The sequence below is a fragment of the Typopeltis vanoorti genome, chromosome 6 (genome assembly GCF_054136105.1).
Source record: "Typopeltis vanoorti isolate ZY-2024b chromosome 6, IOZ_Tvanoo_1.0, whole genome shotgun sequence".
NCBI lineage: Eukaryota > Metazoa > Arthropoda > Arachnida > Uropygi > Thelyphonidae > Typopeltis > Typopeltis vanoorti.
The window spans coordinates 87,637,026-87,655,000 of NC_143554.1; the positions used below are offsets into that span (position 1 = coordinate 87,637,026).

At 37.6% G+C, this 17,975-nt stretch overlaps 1 protein-coding gene across 1 annotated transcript in view; it reads right to left on the reverse strand.

Moving 5' to 3' along the window:
* Positions 1–17,975, reverse strand: part of LOC150105672 (secretin receptor-like) — a 244,613-nt gene that overhangs the window by 153,782 nt on the left and 72,856 nt on the right. Inside the window, exon 4 of the mRNA XM_090394527.1 lies at positions 14,634–14,744. Coding sequence (XP_090250653.1) covers positions 14,634–14,744 — 111 coding nt within the window. The remainder of the gene's footprint in view (positions 1–14,633; positions 14,745–17,975) is intronic.

The following is a 17,975-nucleotide window of genomic DNA, read 5'->3' on the forward strand; positions in this document are numbered from 1 at the left end:
CAGCAAATACAAATTCGAAAGACTATTCATGGAATCAGCCTCAGCCCTAAGAAACTCTCCAAACCTCAACAAATTTGGTTGTATGAGACTGCCCCAAATTTGGGAGGCTTACATCAGCAGACCTTCAGCCCAAAGGCCAAGAATACCTACATAGCCTGCTAGGGGGCATCATCAGGACTTTCAGGAGAACAATAGTTTCATCACTTCATTCTCAGTTACTGTGTTATAGTGCCTATGTGCATGTGCCTTTTTTGTAAGTTCCTTTTGAAGATGGCAACGTGAAGTTGCCGAAATATCGGAAATATTTATTAAAGTGTAATTTAATTTATATTCTTATCTACGTTGTCAATTCCTTAAGTGATTTAGTAATAGTAAGAAGAAAGTTTAGATATTTAGTGAAGTGCTGCTACAGGTCAGATAATGTAAAGAAAGATGATACTGAAATGTTCAAGCAATGAGATTAGTGAATGACATGCAAGTGGCAATAATGGGTGATGCAAAGTATGGAATCATTACACGGAAGCAAAGAAGACCATTCATAGTCAAGAGAATGAATTTCTTCAGCAGCTCAAATTCCTGAGCAACTTCACAACTGGGCTACTTGTATATAGAGGCTAATGACTTCACAATTGCCTTAGTATCCCATAATGTAAAGTGCACACACACACCCGCTTGGATGTGTATAATACTAGGTATTATGGGGAAGGTCACTACGGAGACTGGTTTCGACCTGTATTATTTTCTCATCAATGGGAGCCAGACCCCTGAAGATATACCAAGGGTGAAGTAATGCAGAAGCCATATATTTCTCCATATGATGATTTTTCCTTTCAGTCGTTTCTGACTCTAGGTGACTTTGTAGGAAAGTTTTCTTGCAAACATAGTGTTCCTGATAAGATTTTTACAGGGTAGTTCACCATTGCTTTCCCTACCCCACCTCCATTTTATCCGAGCTCGGGACCAGCATCTGTAGCTGAGGAATCAGACCTAGTCTGATTTATTATACAGATGAATGACATGGATTACAGACATATTCATGACTGTAATCCATGTGTGTTCACAAGGCTAGTTTGCCTGTTCTGGGATATGAAAAACCTGAGTTTCTGGGTGAAAAAGAACCCTACCTCTGTATGAGACCAGCTAACTCACCTTTCTTCAAAAGAGATCAGATAAAGGTTCCTCACGTCACTAACAGGAATCAAACTCAGGTCTTTCCGACCAAAGAGCTTCATCTATATTGACTGAGCTAGAGGCTCTATTTCCCCATATATAAGTAGTCAAAAGATGTCACCTTGAAAACTTAAGTTTCTGTGGTTTAGCAGTTCTGTGGGAAGTTTCTGGTGTTGAGACCATATTATGATGTAAATAAAGAGTTTAATAAAAAAAAAAATAAGCAACTAAAATCCGACAAGCTTCTTAAGTCATAAGACTTACATCGGTAGAGGTACTGGTACAAAAACATTTTAAATAACAAAAGACTATAAACAATTAATTACATGATGACTTCATAACTGTTACATACAAATGAGAAACCAGAATAAATATGGTAAATTCATTACTGTATGCATGCTGGAACATTGCTAGTTGTTGCTATCACATTCTGTGGCATAACACATGTCATATCCTAGGCCTGTGGCAGTTAATTTTTGATGAAAGCAGACCATACTTGGTGTAAGATTAAGCCTCAGTTTTTATTGCATTGTGTATTGAGTGTAGAGCCTCTCATATCCAAGGGAAAAGCATCCACTTCAGCACAAAAGTGTATCAGTGACAGCCAGACCCAGAAGAGATATTATTATTATTACGTGACACCTCCAAGGAGTCCAAAGATTCGTCGAGGGAGGGCACCTACCATCGCACCAAAAACCATAAACAATGCTTGGTGTAAAATTAAGCCTCAGTTTTTATTGCATTGTGTAGGGAGTGTAGAGCCACTCATATCCAAGGGAAAAACATCCCTTCAGCACAAAAGTGTATCAGTGAGAGCCAGACCCATCAGAGATATTATTATGTGACACCTCCAAGGAGTCCAAAGACTCATCGAGGGAGGGCACCTACTATTGCACCAAAAACTCTCTGCCTCCACCAAGCAGAAGTCCCATACTTCCAATATATATACAAATAGTCAAAAAGTGTCACATCTTATTAAAATACTCTGGATTTTTTCACCACAAAAATTGAAATTGTACTATGTGATTATATACTGCATTACATCTGTACATCTTATTCTTCCAACACTTTTAAGTACTTTTGCAATTTGTTGAAAGTTTTTTCACTTAATTATACTATAGATTAAAGATGTGAAGAAATTATATTCTTTGTTTAATCTTTTATCCAAGTATAAGCAAACAATGTTTGCACATGAAATATCTTCACAACTCAGCTACTTTATAGAAGCTAATGACTACTAAGGCAATTGACATGAAATTAGCCTCTATATACAAGTAGCCCAGTTGTGAAGATACTTCATGCACAAACATTGTTTGCTTACAGTTGGATAAAGGAATAAATCAAAAACATGATTTCTTGGCATCTTTAATTTTTAGTATAACCAAGTGAAAAAAAACTTTCAGCATCCATGACATGTGTTGGATCCAATAATTATACCCCACATGTTAATAGCAAAAGCCACCATCATGCCACCAGTAAATGAGAGTAACTGTGTATGTTTTCATTTAGGAGATAGCTGGGCAAGCTTTGCTGAAGAAAATATATCTGTGGGAACTACAAAGCAGGACACTACAACAAACTCAGGAACAAACTAACTAAAAAAGAAAACAATCAACTGAAGGGAAAGGCAAACAGGTAGTACCAATCTTTCTTCAGCACCTTCGCCACAACTCCAGATATACAGATTGGCCTATAATTTGAAGCCACAGCCTTATCACCACCTTTATGCAGTGGAACAATTTCACCTCACTTCCATTCCGTTGGAACCTATGCTGTTGTAAGACTTATTAAACAAGCAAGCCAATGCTACTGCCAATTCCCTGGAACATTCCCTTAAGATGCATGGTGATATGTCATCAAATTCTATCGCCTTATTGACATCAAGTTTATTTATTTCCTCAAATACCTCCTACTCACTCATCTGTTAATAGGTTCATGGAGAGGTACGATAGATACTGTGTGGATAGTTTGGGTATCCCATGATGAGTCTTCAGATTCAAATGAAGATGCCCATGCAATAATAATAATATGAAAAGATGGAATGTGATGGCAAAAAAGCACAGTCATTTATCATGTGTACAGTTTACTTTTTATATCTTCCATCTTTATTGTTACATATTTACTATTTTTATATCTTTCATGCATGTGGTATCATTACAAAAAAATTTGTGAAGAGTGAGAATCCCAGTAAAGTTTTACCACATAGCGTTTTCATCTTAGAAAATCGCTATAAAAATTTGTCCACTTTAAAAATAATTGCAATACAGTGGTATCTCGCTAATCCGATCCTCTTTAGTCCGAACCCTCCAGTAATCCGAACTGCAGTTTGAAAGAAAAAAGTTTTATTTATTACATATTATTTTGTGTACTATTATTTTAATTAATAATTATTTTAACTATTATTATTTATTTTATTATTATTACGGTACAGTATTTTTTTTCATACTGTTGATTGTACGGTTATACTGGAGGAGTATTTTGATTTATTGTGTATTCACGTTTGCTTTTTTATACTGTACAGCACGTACTGTATTTTTGGCATGAATCACAAATACATTATATACAAAAAGAGGAAATTCATAACGTGCATAATTTGGTTAAATATATAAATCCAGATGTTGAAATTTCACAAACAGATGTTACGGAATGGATTACAGATAGAACGGAAAGTGAATTCGAAATCAAATCAGATGATGAAATTATAAATATGACGCTACAGATTGAATTAGAAGATGATGAAGAACTCTAAGAAAAAAAAAGTAAAACATGAAGGGGGATCTGACAGTTTTAACATGTGTATAGAACGAACTAAGCAGAATGATAAGCCATTACACAAAATTTTGTTGCTAATGCAGCTCCGAGAGGAAGCATTCGAAAAAAGTTTAGCTTCAAAGAAGCAAAAGAAAATTAGGGACTTTTTTACAAAGAAATAAAAAAAAAACTTTTTTGTGCTATTTTGTGAAACTTTTTTGTGCTGTGTACAAGAAAGTGTTTTTTTTTTTACGTAAATTAAGTTACGTACTGAACTATGCAATTTTATTAAATCAGAATCCTCAACAATACAGGTACATACAAATTAAATTTTTTACTAAAATAAACTTGTGTACCGTATTATTATTATTTTTTGTTGTTTTATATTACAGTACAGTAGCTTTTTTCTATCAGTTAATTTATTTACAGAATTAAATTGATATACCATTAGAATCTGATTATTTTTGTCTTAAACGCTGGTTATTGTTGTCTCTTGGGGAGAAATTCGCTAATCCGAACTTTTCGCTAATTCGAACAAGCATGGTTTTTATTAGTTCGGATTAGCGAGATACCACTGTATTTTATTAAGCAATTATTTCATTTATTTTTAAAGTGAACAAAGGATATTTACGTGTGTTGAGGCTTAAGTGCTGTGAAGAATTCATGTTAGAGGTTTAATGGAATATTAAACTGGGTGCTATGACGGTGAACGAGTTCAAGACAAGGTATGATAGATACTGTGAGAATGTAATCGCATAGTTGTGTGGACATGATATTTAGGGCCTCCCTCGATGAGTCTAAGGACTCATGGAGTCGCCCGAAATAAAAATAATAATAATAAAAATTAACAGCACTGAGAAAGGATTAAAACTCATTTTAATACTTCCAATATTTCGTCTCCGTCACAGAGACATCTTTGGAGATTACAAAAACGTTTTGTAACAACACACACAACTACAATACAAAGTGAAACTAAAGTCCTATCTAGGTCGTGTGCCCTCTATGGGCATTTGCAGGTTGCCCGGGATGTAAAGAGGGATCTCTGATAATTAAAGTTTCCGAAATTTTGGGAAGTTTAATGCAACCATATTTGTTTAAATTAGGTCGATTCCTGAGTGCAGATGCAGATTCAAAGCATAGTCTTTCTTTTTTGAATTTACTATGGTGGAGCATGGTAATTTTATCCAGGAGATTCTGTGGGATGTATCCAAAACATGGTCTGCAAGGCCAGACTGACCATAATCGTGTTTGCAGATGTAAGAACTGTGGTCTTTAAACCGGATGAATGCTGACCTGCCTGTTTGTCCGAAGTAGGCAAGTTTACAGAAACAAGGTACTCTGTATTGAATATAGAGTACCTTGACTCTATATCTGACGTGAATAAATTGAGTGATTGGGCAAGCAAATGGGGACAAGAGTTCAATGTTGCAAAACGTAAGGTCTTAAAATTTGGAAAACAAAGATGGGATGCAGAATTTATGCTTGGTGAGAATATACTGTTGGAAGTAGAGGAAATAAGAGATCTGGGGGTAATCGTGGATAAGGAACTAAAATTTAGGGGACACATCGCCAAAATTGTGAAGATAACACAAAGACTTCTGGGAATGATGCGGAGGACACTGACGTGTAGAAGTAGGGAGATTCTTGTTCCATTGTATAAGGCTTTGATTAGGCCACACATGTACTATTGTGCCCAGATTTGGTCACCTGGTTTTCAGAAGGATGAAGAGATGTTGGAGAGAGTCCAAAGGCGACTGACTAAGGTAGTTTCTGACCTCTGGAATGTCGAGTATGAGGAAAGATTGAAAAGATGTAATTTGCAGAGTCTAGTGGAGAGAAGGAAGAGGGGAGATATGATAGAGACCTACAAGTTGGTAAGGGGTTGTTATAGGATCAATGGTGGAGAAGTTCTACAGAGAGTAGTGGGAGATCAGGGGAAAACCAGAGGTCATCCCTGGAAACTGCATAAAGAGGGTGTGAGTAGGGGAGTGAGAGGCAGGTTTTTTTCGTGTGAGTGATTGGAATGCCTTGCCTGAGAGTGTGGTGTCTGCAAGGAGTTTGAATGTGTTTAAGACACAGTATGATGAGATGTGTGTGAGATAAAAGGACCTCCTAGATGAGTCTTTGACTCCATGAGGTCTTGTTTAATAATAACCAGATAAGGGTAGCAAGTTTACGGTGGGGCTTAAAAGCTGTATGGAGGTTGTTCCTTTTTAATGATCTGGCTATTTTTTCTGAAGTACCATGGATGTAAGGAATAGCGATGGCATTTCTGAAGTCCTTCTGAAGAGATGGTCGGGGAATGGGGAAGGACTTGATTATTTTTTTAATTTTGTAGTCATTGTAGCCATTGGAAAGGAAGGTGTTGTGTATGTGATTGAGTTCGGTTGACAGGGCCGTTTTACTGGAACAAAGATTGTGGGCCCTATTGGTCGGAGTTTTAATAATGCCATATTGCTGGAAGGGGGTGGTGGTGGTGGTGGTGGGAGAGTTTGTGAATGTATCTACCTGTATGAGTAGGTTTTCTATATACAGAGAAAGAAAGGTTACCATTAGGAATTCATGTTACTAAGGTGTCTAGGAAAGGTTAACTATTGTTATTTTCCTTTTCCATCGTAAACTGGATTCTTGGATGTAGACTATTGAGGTGACTGAGGAAGGAATCTAATGTGTCTGGGCCATGAGGCCAAATAGAGAACACATCAACTACATATCTTAGCCAGATAGAAGGTTTTAGAGGGAAAGAGTCAATGGCTCGTTTTTCAAAATTTTCCATGTAATAATTACCAAGAGGGAGTGGGGGGACCCATGGCAGTCCCCTCTATCTGTCTGTAGATTTTGTTCTTCAAAGAGAAATAACCAGAGTTGATGGCAAAGGAAAAGAGCTCTAAGATATCAGAAGGAAAAAGGTTTTTTAAGAGACTTTTTTAAAAGAGAGTTAAGATGTCAAATAGGGTAATATTTGTAAACAAAGAGATGATGCCAAAGCTGACTAATATATCTGTATAATTTAAAGTAAGATTTTCAATTAAGTTTTTAAAATGGGTGGGGTTTTTTTTACATAAGAAGAGGTAAGACCAGTGAGGGGTTTCAAAGCATTAGCTAGCTGCTTAGATAATTTGTAGCAAGGTGCATTGGTGGCCTCTACTATAGGTCTTAGGGGAGAATTAGGTTTGTGGATTTTGGGTAAACCGTATATCCAGGGGGGGATGAGAACAGAATGGTTTGAGTTTTTTTGTAATGTCAGGAGGACAGGAAGAAACATTTTTAAATAGGTTTTTTAATTTTTTAACTTGAGTTTTTGTGGGATTGTGTTCCAGTGGTATGTAGGTAGCGTGATCACGGAGAATAATATCCATTTTCTGATTATATTCTGAGGTGTTGAGAACAACAGTGGCATTATCCGCATGAGCTCTGGTGATGACAATACTTTTTTCTTTCCGTAATTTTTTGAGGGCGGAGAGTTGACTGGAAGATAAATTAACTTTAGGAGGTGAAGAACGGGAGAGAATGTTAGTCTCTCCCGTTCTTCAAGTCTGATGTTATTGGCTGATATTATTGGCTGTTTCTGGAGCTAAGTGCCAGATTCCGCGTTTGATGTTGTACATAATATCCAATACCGGAACTTCAATAGGTGCGACAGCAAAATTGTGTCCAAGGCTTAGGGCACTAACGGCATCTTCGTTAAGTCTTTTAGAAGATAGGTTGACTACTGTATGGTACGGTTCAAGAGTTATTCCTAACTGTGTTAGGCTTAAAACCAAATTTAAATCTAATAAAGCCCTCCAGATATACAAACGTGCTAGTCTGGCACTATTATGAGAGCAGATTACTGAAACTCGCGCCAGCCTCGCTACGACAAAACACCGCCATTGTCTCGTTACAGACAGAGCTCTCCGCTATACTCAATCCTGAACTTTGGTCTAATCTCCTTAGCATCTTAGAAGCTTTCTCTCAAAAAGAATTCCAGAAAATAAAAAATAAGCACATCAAAAAATTCAATAACTTTGCAAATCTAAACTGCTACCTGAAGTTCAACCGCCCCATACAGTAGTCAACCTATCTTCTAAAAGAAGATAGGTTGACTACAGTATGGGGTTATGTATGGAAGATGCCGTTAGTGCCCTAAGCCTTGGACACAATTTTGCCGTCGCACCTATTGAAGTTCCAGTATTAGATATTATGTACAACATCGAACGCGGAATCTGGCACTTAGCTCCAGAAACAGCCAATAACATCAGACTTGATGTAGCTAACATTCTCTCCCGTTCTTCACCTCCTAAAGTTAATTTATCTTCCAGCTCTCCACCCTCAAAAAGAAAAAAGTATTGTCATCACCAGAGCTGATACGGGTAATCAAAATATAATCGGAAAATGGATATTATTCTCCGTGATCGCGCTACCTACATACCACTGGAACACAATCCCACATAAACTCGAGTTAAAAAATTAAAAAACCTACTTAAAAATGTTGTTTCTTCCTGGCCTCCTGACATTACAAAAAAACTCAAACCATTCTGTTCTCATCCCCCCTGGATATACGGTTTACCCAAAATCCAAATTCAAACCTAATTCTCCCCCTAAGACCTATAGTAGATGCCACCAATGCACCTTGCTACAAATTATCTAAGCAGCTAGCTAACTCTTTGAAACCCCTCACTGGTCTTACCTCTTCTAAGAAAAAAAATTCCCCCATTTTAAAAACTTAATTGAAAATCCTACTTTAAATAATACAGATATATTAGTCAGCTTTGACATCATCTCTTTGTTTACAAATATTCCCCTATTTGACACCTTAACACTCTTAAAAAAGTTTTTCCTTCTGATATCTTAGAGCTCTTTTCCTTTGCCATCAACTCTGATTATTTCTCTTGGAAGAACAAAATCTTCAGATAGATAGAGGGAACTGCCATGGGTTCCCCCTCTCACCCCCTCTTGCCAATTATTACATGGAAAATTTTGAAATATGAGCCATTGACTCTTCCCCTCTAAAATGTAGTTGATGTGTTCTCTATTTGGCCTCATGGCCAAGACACATTAGATTCCTTCCTCAGTCACCTCAATAGTCTACATCCAAGAATCCAGTTTACGATGGAAAAGGAAAATAACAATAGTTTACCCTTCCTAGACACCTTAGTAACACGCCTTCCTAATGGTAACCTTTCTTTCTCTGTATATAGAAAACCTACTCATACAGGTAGATATATTCACAAACTCTCCCACCACCACCACCCCTTCCAGCAATATGGCATTATTAAAACTCTGACCAATAGGGCCCACAATCTTTGTTCCAGTAAAACTGCCCTGTCAACCGAACTCAATCACATACACAACACCTTCCTTTCCAATGGCTATAATGACTACAAAATTAAAAAAATAATCAAGTCCTTCCCCATTCCCCGACCATCTCTTCAGAAGGACTTCAGAAAAAATAGCCAGATCATTAAAAAGGAACGACCTCCATACAGCTTTTAAGCCCACCATAAACTTGCTACCCTTATCTGCTCCATTAAAGACCAGCTCCATCCTCTTTCAGTGCCTGGTGTATATAGAGTACCTTGTTCCTGTAAACTTGCCTACTTCGGACAAACAGGCTGGTCAGCATTCATCCGATTTAATGAACACAGTTCTTACATCTGCAAACACGATTGGAAGTTCTTAAACTTCCCAAAATTTGGGAAACTTTAATTATCAGAGATCCCTCTTTACATCCCAGACCACCTGCAAATGCCCATAGAGGGCACACCACCTAGATAGGACTTTAGTTTCACTTTGTATTGTATTTGTGTGTGTGTGTGTGTGTTGTTACAAAAAGTTTTTGTAATCCCAGAAGATGTCTCTGTGACGGAGATGAAATATTGGAAGTATTAAAATTAGTTTTAATCCTTTCTCAGTGCTGTTAATATTCCATTCAACCTCTAACATGAACAAAGGATATTAATAACTTAAAAGGAGATTACTTCCAACTTTTAAGAAATGTTTTATTTTATGGGTGGGAGGGAACAAAGCTCTGGATATATGTTTACTAATGTTTTATAATAGAGTGATAGCAGAATTAGGTAAGGGAAATGGCTACTGCTCCATGATACTGCTGGACTTTTCAAAAGCATTTGACAGAATATACTATATGGAAAACTATTACAAAAGTTGGAGCAAATGGGAGTGGATATGAAGGTGGTAGTATACAAAAAGAAGATAAAAAAAAGGTTACGTACTGCATACCACATTGATGGTACTGGATTGCAGGAAATTAAAATAAGACCGGGGACTTGGGGGCTAATGGTGGACAGGGAGTTGAAGTTCAAAGGGCGTAATCGGCCACATCTTGTATACCATGCATAGATTTGGTCACGTGTTTCTTCAGGATCAGGTGGTGGTGGAGAGGATTCGGAAATGAGTGACTAAGTAAAGGATAGATCTGTGGTATGTTCCCAACGAGGATAGGTTGAAAGTGTGTGTGGGTTACTAAGGTTAGTTAATAGGCAGAAAAGAGGGAGACGTGACAAAAACTTTAAAGTTACCAAAAGGATTCTATAAGCTAGATACAAAGGAAATTTTTTGATATATACCAAATAGAGAACTAGAGGTCATCGCTAGAATTTGTGTAAGCATGTGAGTAAGGATGAGCAGACTAGATTTTTTTCTTAGAGAGTGGAATGGATTGCCAGAATCAGTTGTGAGGTGGCCCATCACACTGAGCAAGTTTAAGAAAAAGTATGATAGGTATTGTGTATAAAGATTATTGTGGGTCTCCTACAATTAGTCTTCCAACTCCATGGAGATATCTGTATAATAATATATAATAACAATTATGCTTTTATTAATTGCTGGAAATTAACCTATTCTGGCCTCTTCTGGTTACACACACAGTTAAAATATATAATACACTGGTCTCATAGCCTTATGGGTGGGAGGCTTCAAAGAACTAGATTTATGATTTATTTATTATAGCTTGTTTATTATTATGGTTGGGTGGAATGATACATAGGGTGAAGTAGCAGCTGGAGCAATTACAAAAATGCCTACCGAGTGGATCAGCTAACAAAAAGAAGCAAGTGCATGATAAGATAAGTGAGAACATGATCGGGAGCGAAAGAAAAATTAAGGAGCGAGTGTTATATTGTGAATTGAAAGTAAAAGGTGTAGTAAAAGTTTTCAGTAATAAAAGAAGTAATAGATGAGAGTTTGACAAAATCGTGCTTTCTGGGTGTGAAAATTAATACTGTAAGTGAGGCTATTAGAGCACAGAAGCATTGGGCAAAAGAAATTATGGTAGTAGCCAGAACAAATGATTTAAAAGGTGAAAAATTTGCTATGAGAGAGGACTTGAAAGAATTACTAGAGGTAGCAAAAGGAAAGCATGAGCGAGTTAAGATAGTTAGTCTGTTGCTGTGATATGACAGAGTGGAGTTGAAAAGGAGGACCATAATTGCAAATGACTATGTGTAGGTTATGCAGGAGGAGTTGTGTGGAGTTTGTGGATGTGTGGAATGAGTATGATGGGTGAAAGAACTTATACAAGAAGGATGGCTTGCATTTGAATGGATTTGGTGTTCGGAGACTGGAAAAATTGTTGCTGAATGAAGTGAAAGTGGATGTGCTCAGAGATACTAGAGCTTTTAGGGAGGGTGGGAATGTTGTTGAGTGGATATGCAGACTTCAATGAGGCAGTTGAGTATAAGAATATGTATAATATGCCTGAGTTAGGATGAAGGATAACAAACTAAAATGGGATAGTCAGTAAAAGGAGTCAAAATAGGAGTGGGCTAGGGGACTTCTGCACTTTTTGTACACTAATGCCAGGAGTATTCAGAATAAGGAGGAATTTTTGGCCTTGGTTAATTTTTCCTGGATACAGGTTATTGGCATTAGTGAGACATGGCTAACAGAAGATAATAGAGTTAGTGGGGTAGAATGTGAGGGTTATAGTGTGTTCAGGAAAGACAGAGAGAAAAGAATCGGGGGGGGGGGGGGAGTGTTATTGATGATAGCTGATGAACTGCAGCCAAAGAGAATAGAAGTTCAACTTCAGGATAGTGAAAATAGCACATTTGAGGCTATCTGGTGTGAGATTGAGGTCAGCAGAACAAAATTCACAGTTGGGTGCTGCTATAGACCAGGCTATGGAATAGATGGAGATATTATGCATAGGCAAATAGACAATGAGTGGAGGAGAGGTAATTATTATGGGGATTTCAACTATAGTAACATTGACTGGAGGAAGTATTTTATGCAGTTACTAAGGGATAACTACCTGAGACAGCATGTAATGGAATATATTAGGGGTTCGAATGCTTGACCTAGTAATTGCATCTGAGAAATGGACTATTATGAATATGACCATATTGCCACCAGTTGGTGAGAATGATCATAAGGTCTTGACCTGGGAAGTGGCTAAATGTGTGGAATTTTCAATTATGTAGGGTACATGTGGAATTACCATGCTGGTAAGTATGACAAGCTTAGGAGATTGCTTAGATCAGTGCCATGGCATGTTAAACTGCAAGGGCTGGATGTTGGTAGTACATGGGAAGTGGTAAAGGAGCATTTGAGGGAGGTAATGGCTGACTGCATACCTAGAGTCCAGAGAGTAAATCAAGTGGGAGTTAAATGGATGAATAACACCAATAAGCTTGAGCTGCAAAAAAAAAAAAAAAAAAAAAAAAAGAAATAATTGTGGCTGAAATTTAAGGAGAAAGGTGATCTGCAGGCACAAACAGCACAAAAGCACAGGCCAGAAGGGTAACTAGTGTGATAAGAAAAGCAAAGCACATTATGAAAGGAAATTAGTAATGCAAGCTAGAGTGAATCCCAAACAGTTCTTTCGATATGTTGCAAGTAAAAGAAAAAATTTATATGGCAAAATGATTTTAAGGAATGCCAATGGCAGTGAGGTAACTGAATCAGATGAAATAGTAGAATTGCTAAGCAAGCACTTTGCAACAGTATATCATCCAGGTTGTGATATTTGAGGAATGAGAGAACGAATCGCTGATACAGGAATTGAAGTGAATGAAATCGAGGTGAACAGTATATTACAGAACCTTAATGTAAATACATCTGTGGGATTGGATGGTATACCAGCTTGAGTCTGGTATACCCTCAATGGAACCTCCTTTATGCAATGGCAGGGATGCCATTGCATAAAGGAGGTTCCAAGACTGCTGTTGCAAATTACCAACTGATCAGCATATCAGGAATCGTTGTCAAGGTTTTGGAAATATTAGTCAAGAGCAAAATACAGGAATGGATAGATGAAGTACTGTATGGAGGACAGCATGGTTTTGTGAAGGGTAGATCATGCCTCAGTAACTTGTTCACGTTTTATAATACAGTGACGGCTGAACTGGATAAGGGTAATGGATTTACAGTGATACTGCTGGACTTTGCTAAGGTCTTTGACAGGATACCACATGGAATTCTAATCAGTAAACTGCAGCACATGGGGATGGATATAGGGTTGGTGAGATGGAGGAGGATGGCTGATGGAGAGAGATATCAGAGAGTAGTTTATTCAGGAGTAGAGTCCAAAAAAAAGGCCTGTTACTAGTTTTGTGTACCACAGGGTTCTGTTCTTGGACCACTGCTATTTAATTTGTTCATTAATGATACAGGAAAGGATCTGAGAGGAACTGTTCATTTATTTGCTGATGATGCAAAGTTGGGTAGAGCAATAGTGAATGCACATTGATGTCAAAATTTTGCAGGATGATTTGGATAGATTGGTAGTCTGGGCTAATGAGAATGAATGTCAATTTAATGTAGCAAAATGTAAGGTTATGCATTTTGGGGTGAAAAGATTATCAGCAGTATACCACATTGGTGGAACTGTACTCCAGGAGGTTGACGAAACCAGAGATTTGGTTGTGTTGGTGGATAGGGAGTTGAAGTTTAGGGGCATATAGCAAAAGTGGCTAAATTGGCTCATCAGATCTCTTAGTTACTGAAGAATACTTTGACTTGACAAGCAGAGATAAGAAAGTTATTGTTCCTCTTTATCGTGCCTTAATAAGACCCCCCCCCCATCTTGACTACTGTGCCCAGATCTGGGTCTCCTGGGTTTCTTCTTGATTGGGAAGAGGTAGAGAGGATCCAGAGGTGGGTGACCAAGATGATAGCTGGTCTATGGAATGAAGCTTACGAGAACAGGTTGAAGATCTGTGGGTTACAGAAATTTGTTGATATGTAAAAAAGGGGTGACAGGATTGAGACATTCAAATTACTGAAGGGTTTTTACAAGATTAATTCAAATGAAATTTTTCAGAGCAAGTCTGGTGATGGGAGAACTAGGGGCCATTCATGGAAACTGAGTAAGAGTGTAGTTAGCAAGGGTGGTAGAACTAGTTTTTTTACTTGGAGAGTGGTGAATGAGTGGAATAAGCTGCCAGAGTTCGTTGTGGGTGCCATGACTGCAAATGAGTTCAAAGCAAAGTATGATAGATACTGTGTGAATGTTGAATAATTGTTCTTGATATGATGTTTAGGGTCTCCCTCGATGAGTCTAAGGACTCCTTGGAGTTGCCCATAATAATAATAATAATAATAATTTATTTATTATACCTTATTTATTATGATTTATTTATTATAGCTTATTTATTATGATTTATTATTTGCTGGTAATTATAATAAAGTGCAGTAAAACTATAGGATCTATAATTTAAAAATATAAAGAAATAAGTAAAATATAAATAAATATAATTATCAAAACTTACGTGCTGAATTAAAACCTTGTATATAATCTGGACATTGCTGAGTATAAACTTTTCCTGCCATAACATAAGGCCAACACAATGCTCCATCCCATGTTATTGGACAATATATTCCTATGAATTTTTTTTTAAAAAATGTTATTCTTCTGCATGATTATTAACAAAGTAAAAGCTATGATTATTAATTCTTTTTGAGTAAACATGCCACAAATATTATCTTCAGAATGGCATCATTGGTGAGAAAGAAAGAAAGAGGGGGGGGAGGCTAACAAAAACTGTTAACAGCCCTGACAGTGAAGCATAACTGAAATACATTTAGCTGAAACTTGTAGATAAAATACAATAGTACTGTATTTGAAATTAACAAAAAAAAACAAATTTTAACACAAAATAAAGCTTTAGCACATGAAAATAAACTTGCGTATGAGTTGCCTTTACTTGAGGTTCACTAATTGGGTTCGATATGAACTGCATTACTTAAAAGACTCTAAGTCTGTCTAGAAGATCGTATATTTGTCATTCAGTATTATTTTGATTAAGGATTTCATAGTGTGACAGCCACTTCTTTTACTAATTTTAATGTAAAGTTTTGGCTTTGAATGTTGTACTTTGAAAGTAGCCTTTTTTGGCTATTTTCAAAGTACAAAGTTCTTACTTTTTGAACCACTATAGACGTAAAAGAGCTAACACTACAAAAATAGCTACATACTGAAAAATTAAAGAGATGAAATGCTACTGTGTGAGATAAGGTGGAGATCAGTAAAGACCAACGAGAGATTTATGACCTTAAGACTGTCTGTAACTTGGTTATCAAGACTGAACCCCTCAGAAGGAAGACATCCGCCAGACAATGCCATTGCTGTCAAAAGTATGGTCATGCGCAGAAGCTTTGTAGGGCAGAATACAAATGTGTAAGGTGTAAAAATAATCATCCCTGGCATATATGTGCCAAGCCAAGAACCACTCCTAAGTGTGCCAACTGTGGCAGCCCACATCCAGCTAACTACAAGGGCTGTTCACTCCACCCATCTAACCTGACAAGGACTAAGGAGGCAGTGGCCCTGTCCACTCAGAAGCAAGTCACACAACTTGAATCGGAAATTAAAGTGCAGGCTATTACACCTGATAAATCGTATGCCTCTGTAGTTTCCTCACGCAACAAGTCAGCAGAAACTATACCAAGCAGCCAAAACTCTGCTGCAATGCTTGCTATCAGCTTTTAGGAAATCAAATCCAAACCAGGCTGACACAAACAGATTTCTTAAAAATACTCAAGTCATATTCTCGTTGATTAATGGATAACCTGGCTATCACAATAAATTCTATACAGGTCGCATTCTGGAATGCTAATGGACTCAGCAACAACATTCTAGACTCCAAGAATTTGCTGTCCACCACAAAATTGATATCTTGTTAGTTAATGAGACCCATCTGCAGCCCTGTGATAATTCCAAGCTAAGAAATTACTCTTTAGTTAGAAATGATAGACCTAATGCCAGAGGTGGAGGTACTGCAATCTTTATCAAGAAAAACATCTGTTACAATGAGATAAAAAAGATTCCTACAACTAATCTGGAAAAAAATGGCATTGAAATTTACATCATTAATGTAGGCATCTTAAAAATATATTCCATTTATAACCCTCCAGGCAGAACTCTGCTATCCTCTGATCTTTTCAGCTGCTTGATACTACAGAAGCAACAATAGTAGCAGGTGATCTAAACTCAAAACATCCCTTATGGAAAGCAGGTGTGCCAATTATAATGGAAAAATCCTTCACAATTTTGTAAGCTGTATTTTGTATTTTATTATCATCACAGGCCCGATTGAACCAACACGCTGGAACACGTGGCAGGCCCGATGTATTAGATATAGCCATAAAACACATCTCATCAATTCCAGCTGCAAGTAGTTAACGACCTCAGTTTGGACCACAACCCAGTACTTCTAAAACTGGGAGAGGATCCTTAATAACTTATTCCCAGTCAGTCATTTACTAATTTCACAAAATTCAAGGCTACAATCAACCCTATCATGGATTCAGTGCTGAATATCTCCACCTGTGAAGATATTGACGGAGCAGTCAACAACCTGGAAAGCAAAATTCAAACTAGCTTAACTGCAGCCTCTTCTATTTCCACTCCAGTTCAAGTAAACCTACTTCCAGAAGAAATCCTTGCTCTGATCAGAAATAGAAATAAAATCAGATGTCGCTTTCATAACATGCTATCTCCTCAAGATCGCCAAGAGCTGAACTGAGCATCAAACTTACTTCGCTATGCACTAAAAGATCACAGAAATCAACAATAGGAAAGAAAACTGTGTTCCCTGAAAACTGAAGATAACTCCTTGTGGAAGTTGGCAAAGACTATCCGTACGGACCATTCCAATATCCACTCCATTCATGGAGAAAGAGGTATAGTTTATAGGGACGATGAAAAGGCGGAAGCCCTCGCTGAAGCTCTTCAACTTCAGTGCAGTCCTAATTATGCGCATGCAGATTTGGTCTTCATAGAGAAAATTCACCGTTGAGTCTGTACGGCATGCCAGCACCCTAACAACCGTGATAATATCTGTCCCACCTCACCTAAAGAGGTCTGCTCAATCACTAGGAAGCTTAACAATAAAAAAGCCCCTGGCCCAGATGAAATTAATAACAAAACAATCAAGGCCCTTCCACACAAAGCTGTCATGCATTTGGTAGCAATCATAAATGCAATACTCAGACTCTACTATTTTCCAACCCTGTGGAAACAAGCAGATATAATCCTCATTCATAAGACGGGAAAAGTGCCTCAGTTACCACAAAGTTACAGACCCATCGGTCTCCTTTCATGCTTGGGAAAAATTGCAGAAAAAATCATCCTAAATAGACTTCAAGATGTGGTGAACAAAAAACGATACAATACCGAAAGAGCAGTTTGGGTTTCGAACCGGGCACAGTACTACACAACAAGTTCACAGACTGGTCGAATTCATCACTACTGGATTCAATTGCCGACAACATACAGGAGCTGTTTTTCTGGATGTAGCAAAAGCCTTTGATAAGGTTTGGCATAGAGGCCTCATCTATAAATTATTTATGGCCAACGTTCTGCTCTACCTTATCAAACTTATCGACTCCTTTCTAAAAAACCGGAAATTTCAGGTCAGGTTGAGAGGACTCAAATCCTCTTTGAAAAGAATCACTGCAGGTGTTCCTCAAGGCTCGTTGCTCTCTCTGTTGCTTTTTAACATCTTCGTTCCTGACGCCCCTAACACGACATCAACCACCACAGCTTGCTATCCGGATGACATGGCAATTTTGAGTAGATCTCTCAAGCCAAACTTAGCTACACAGTGCTT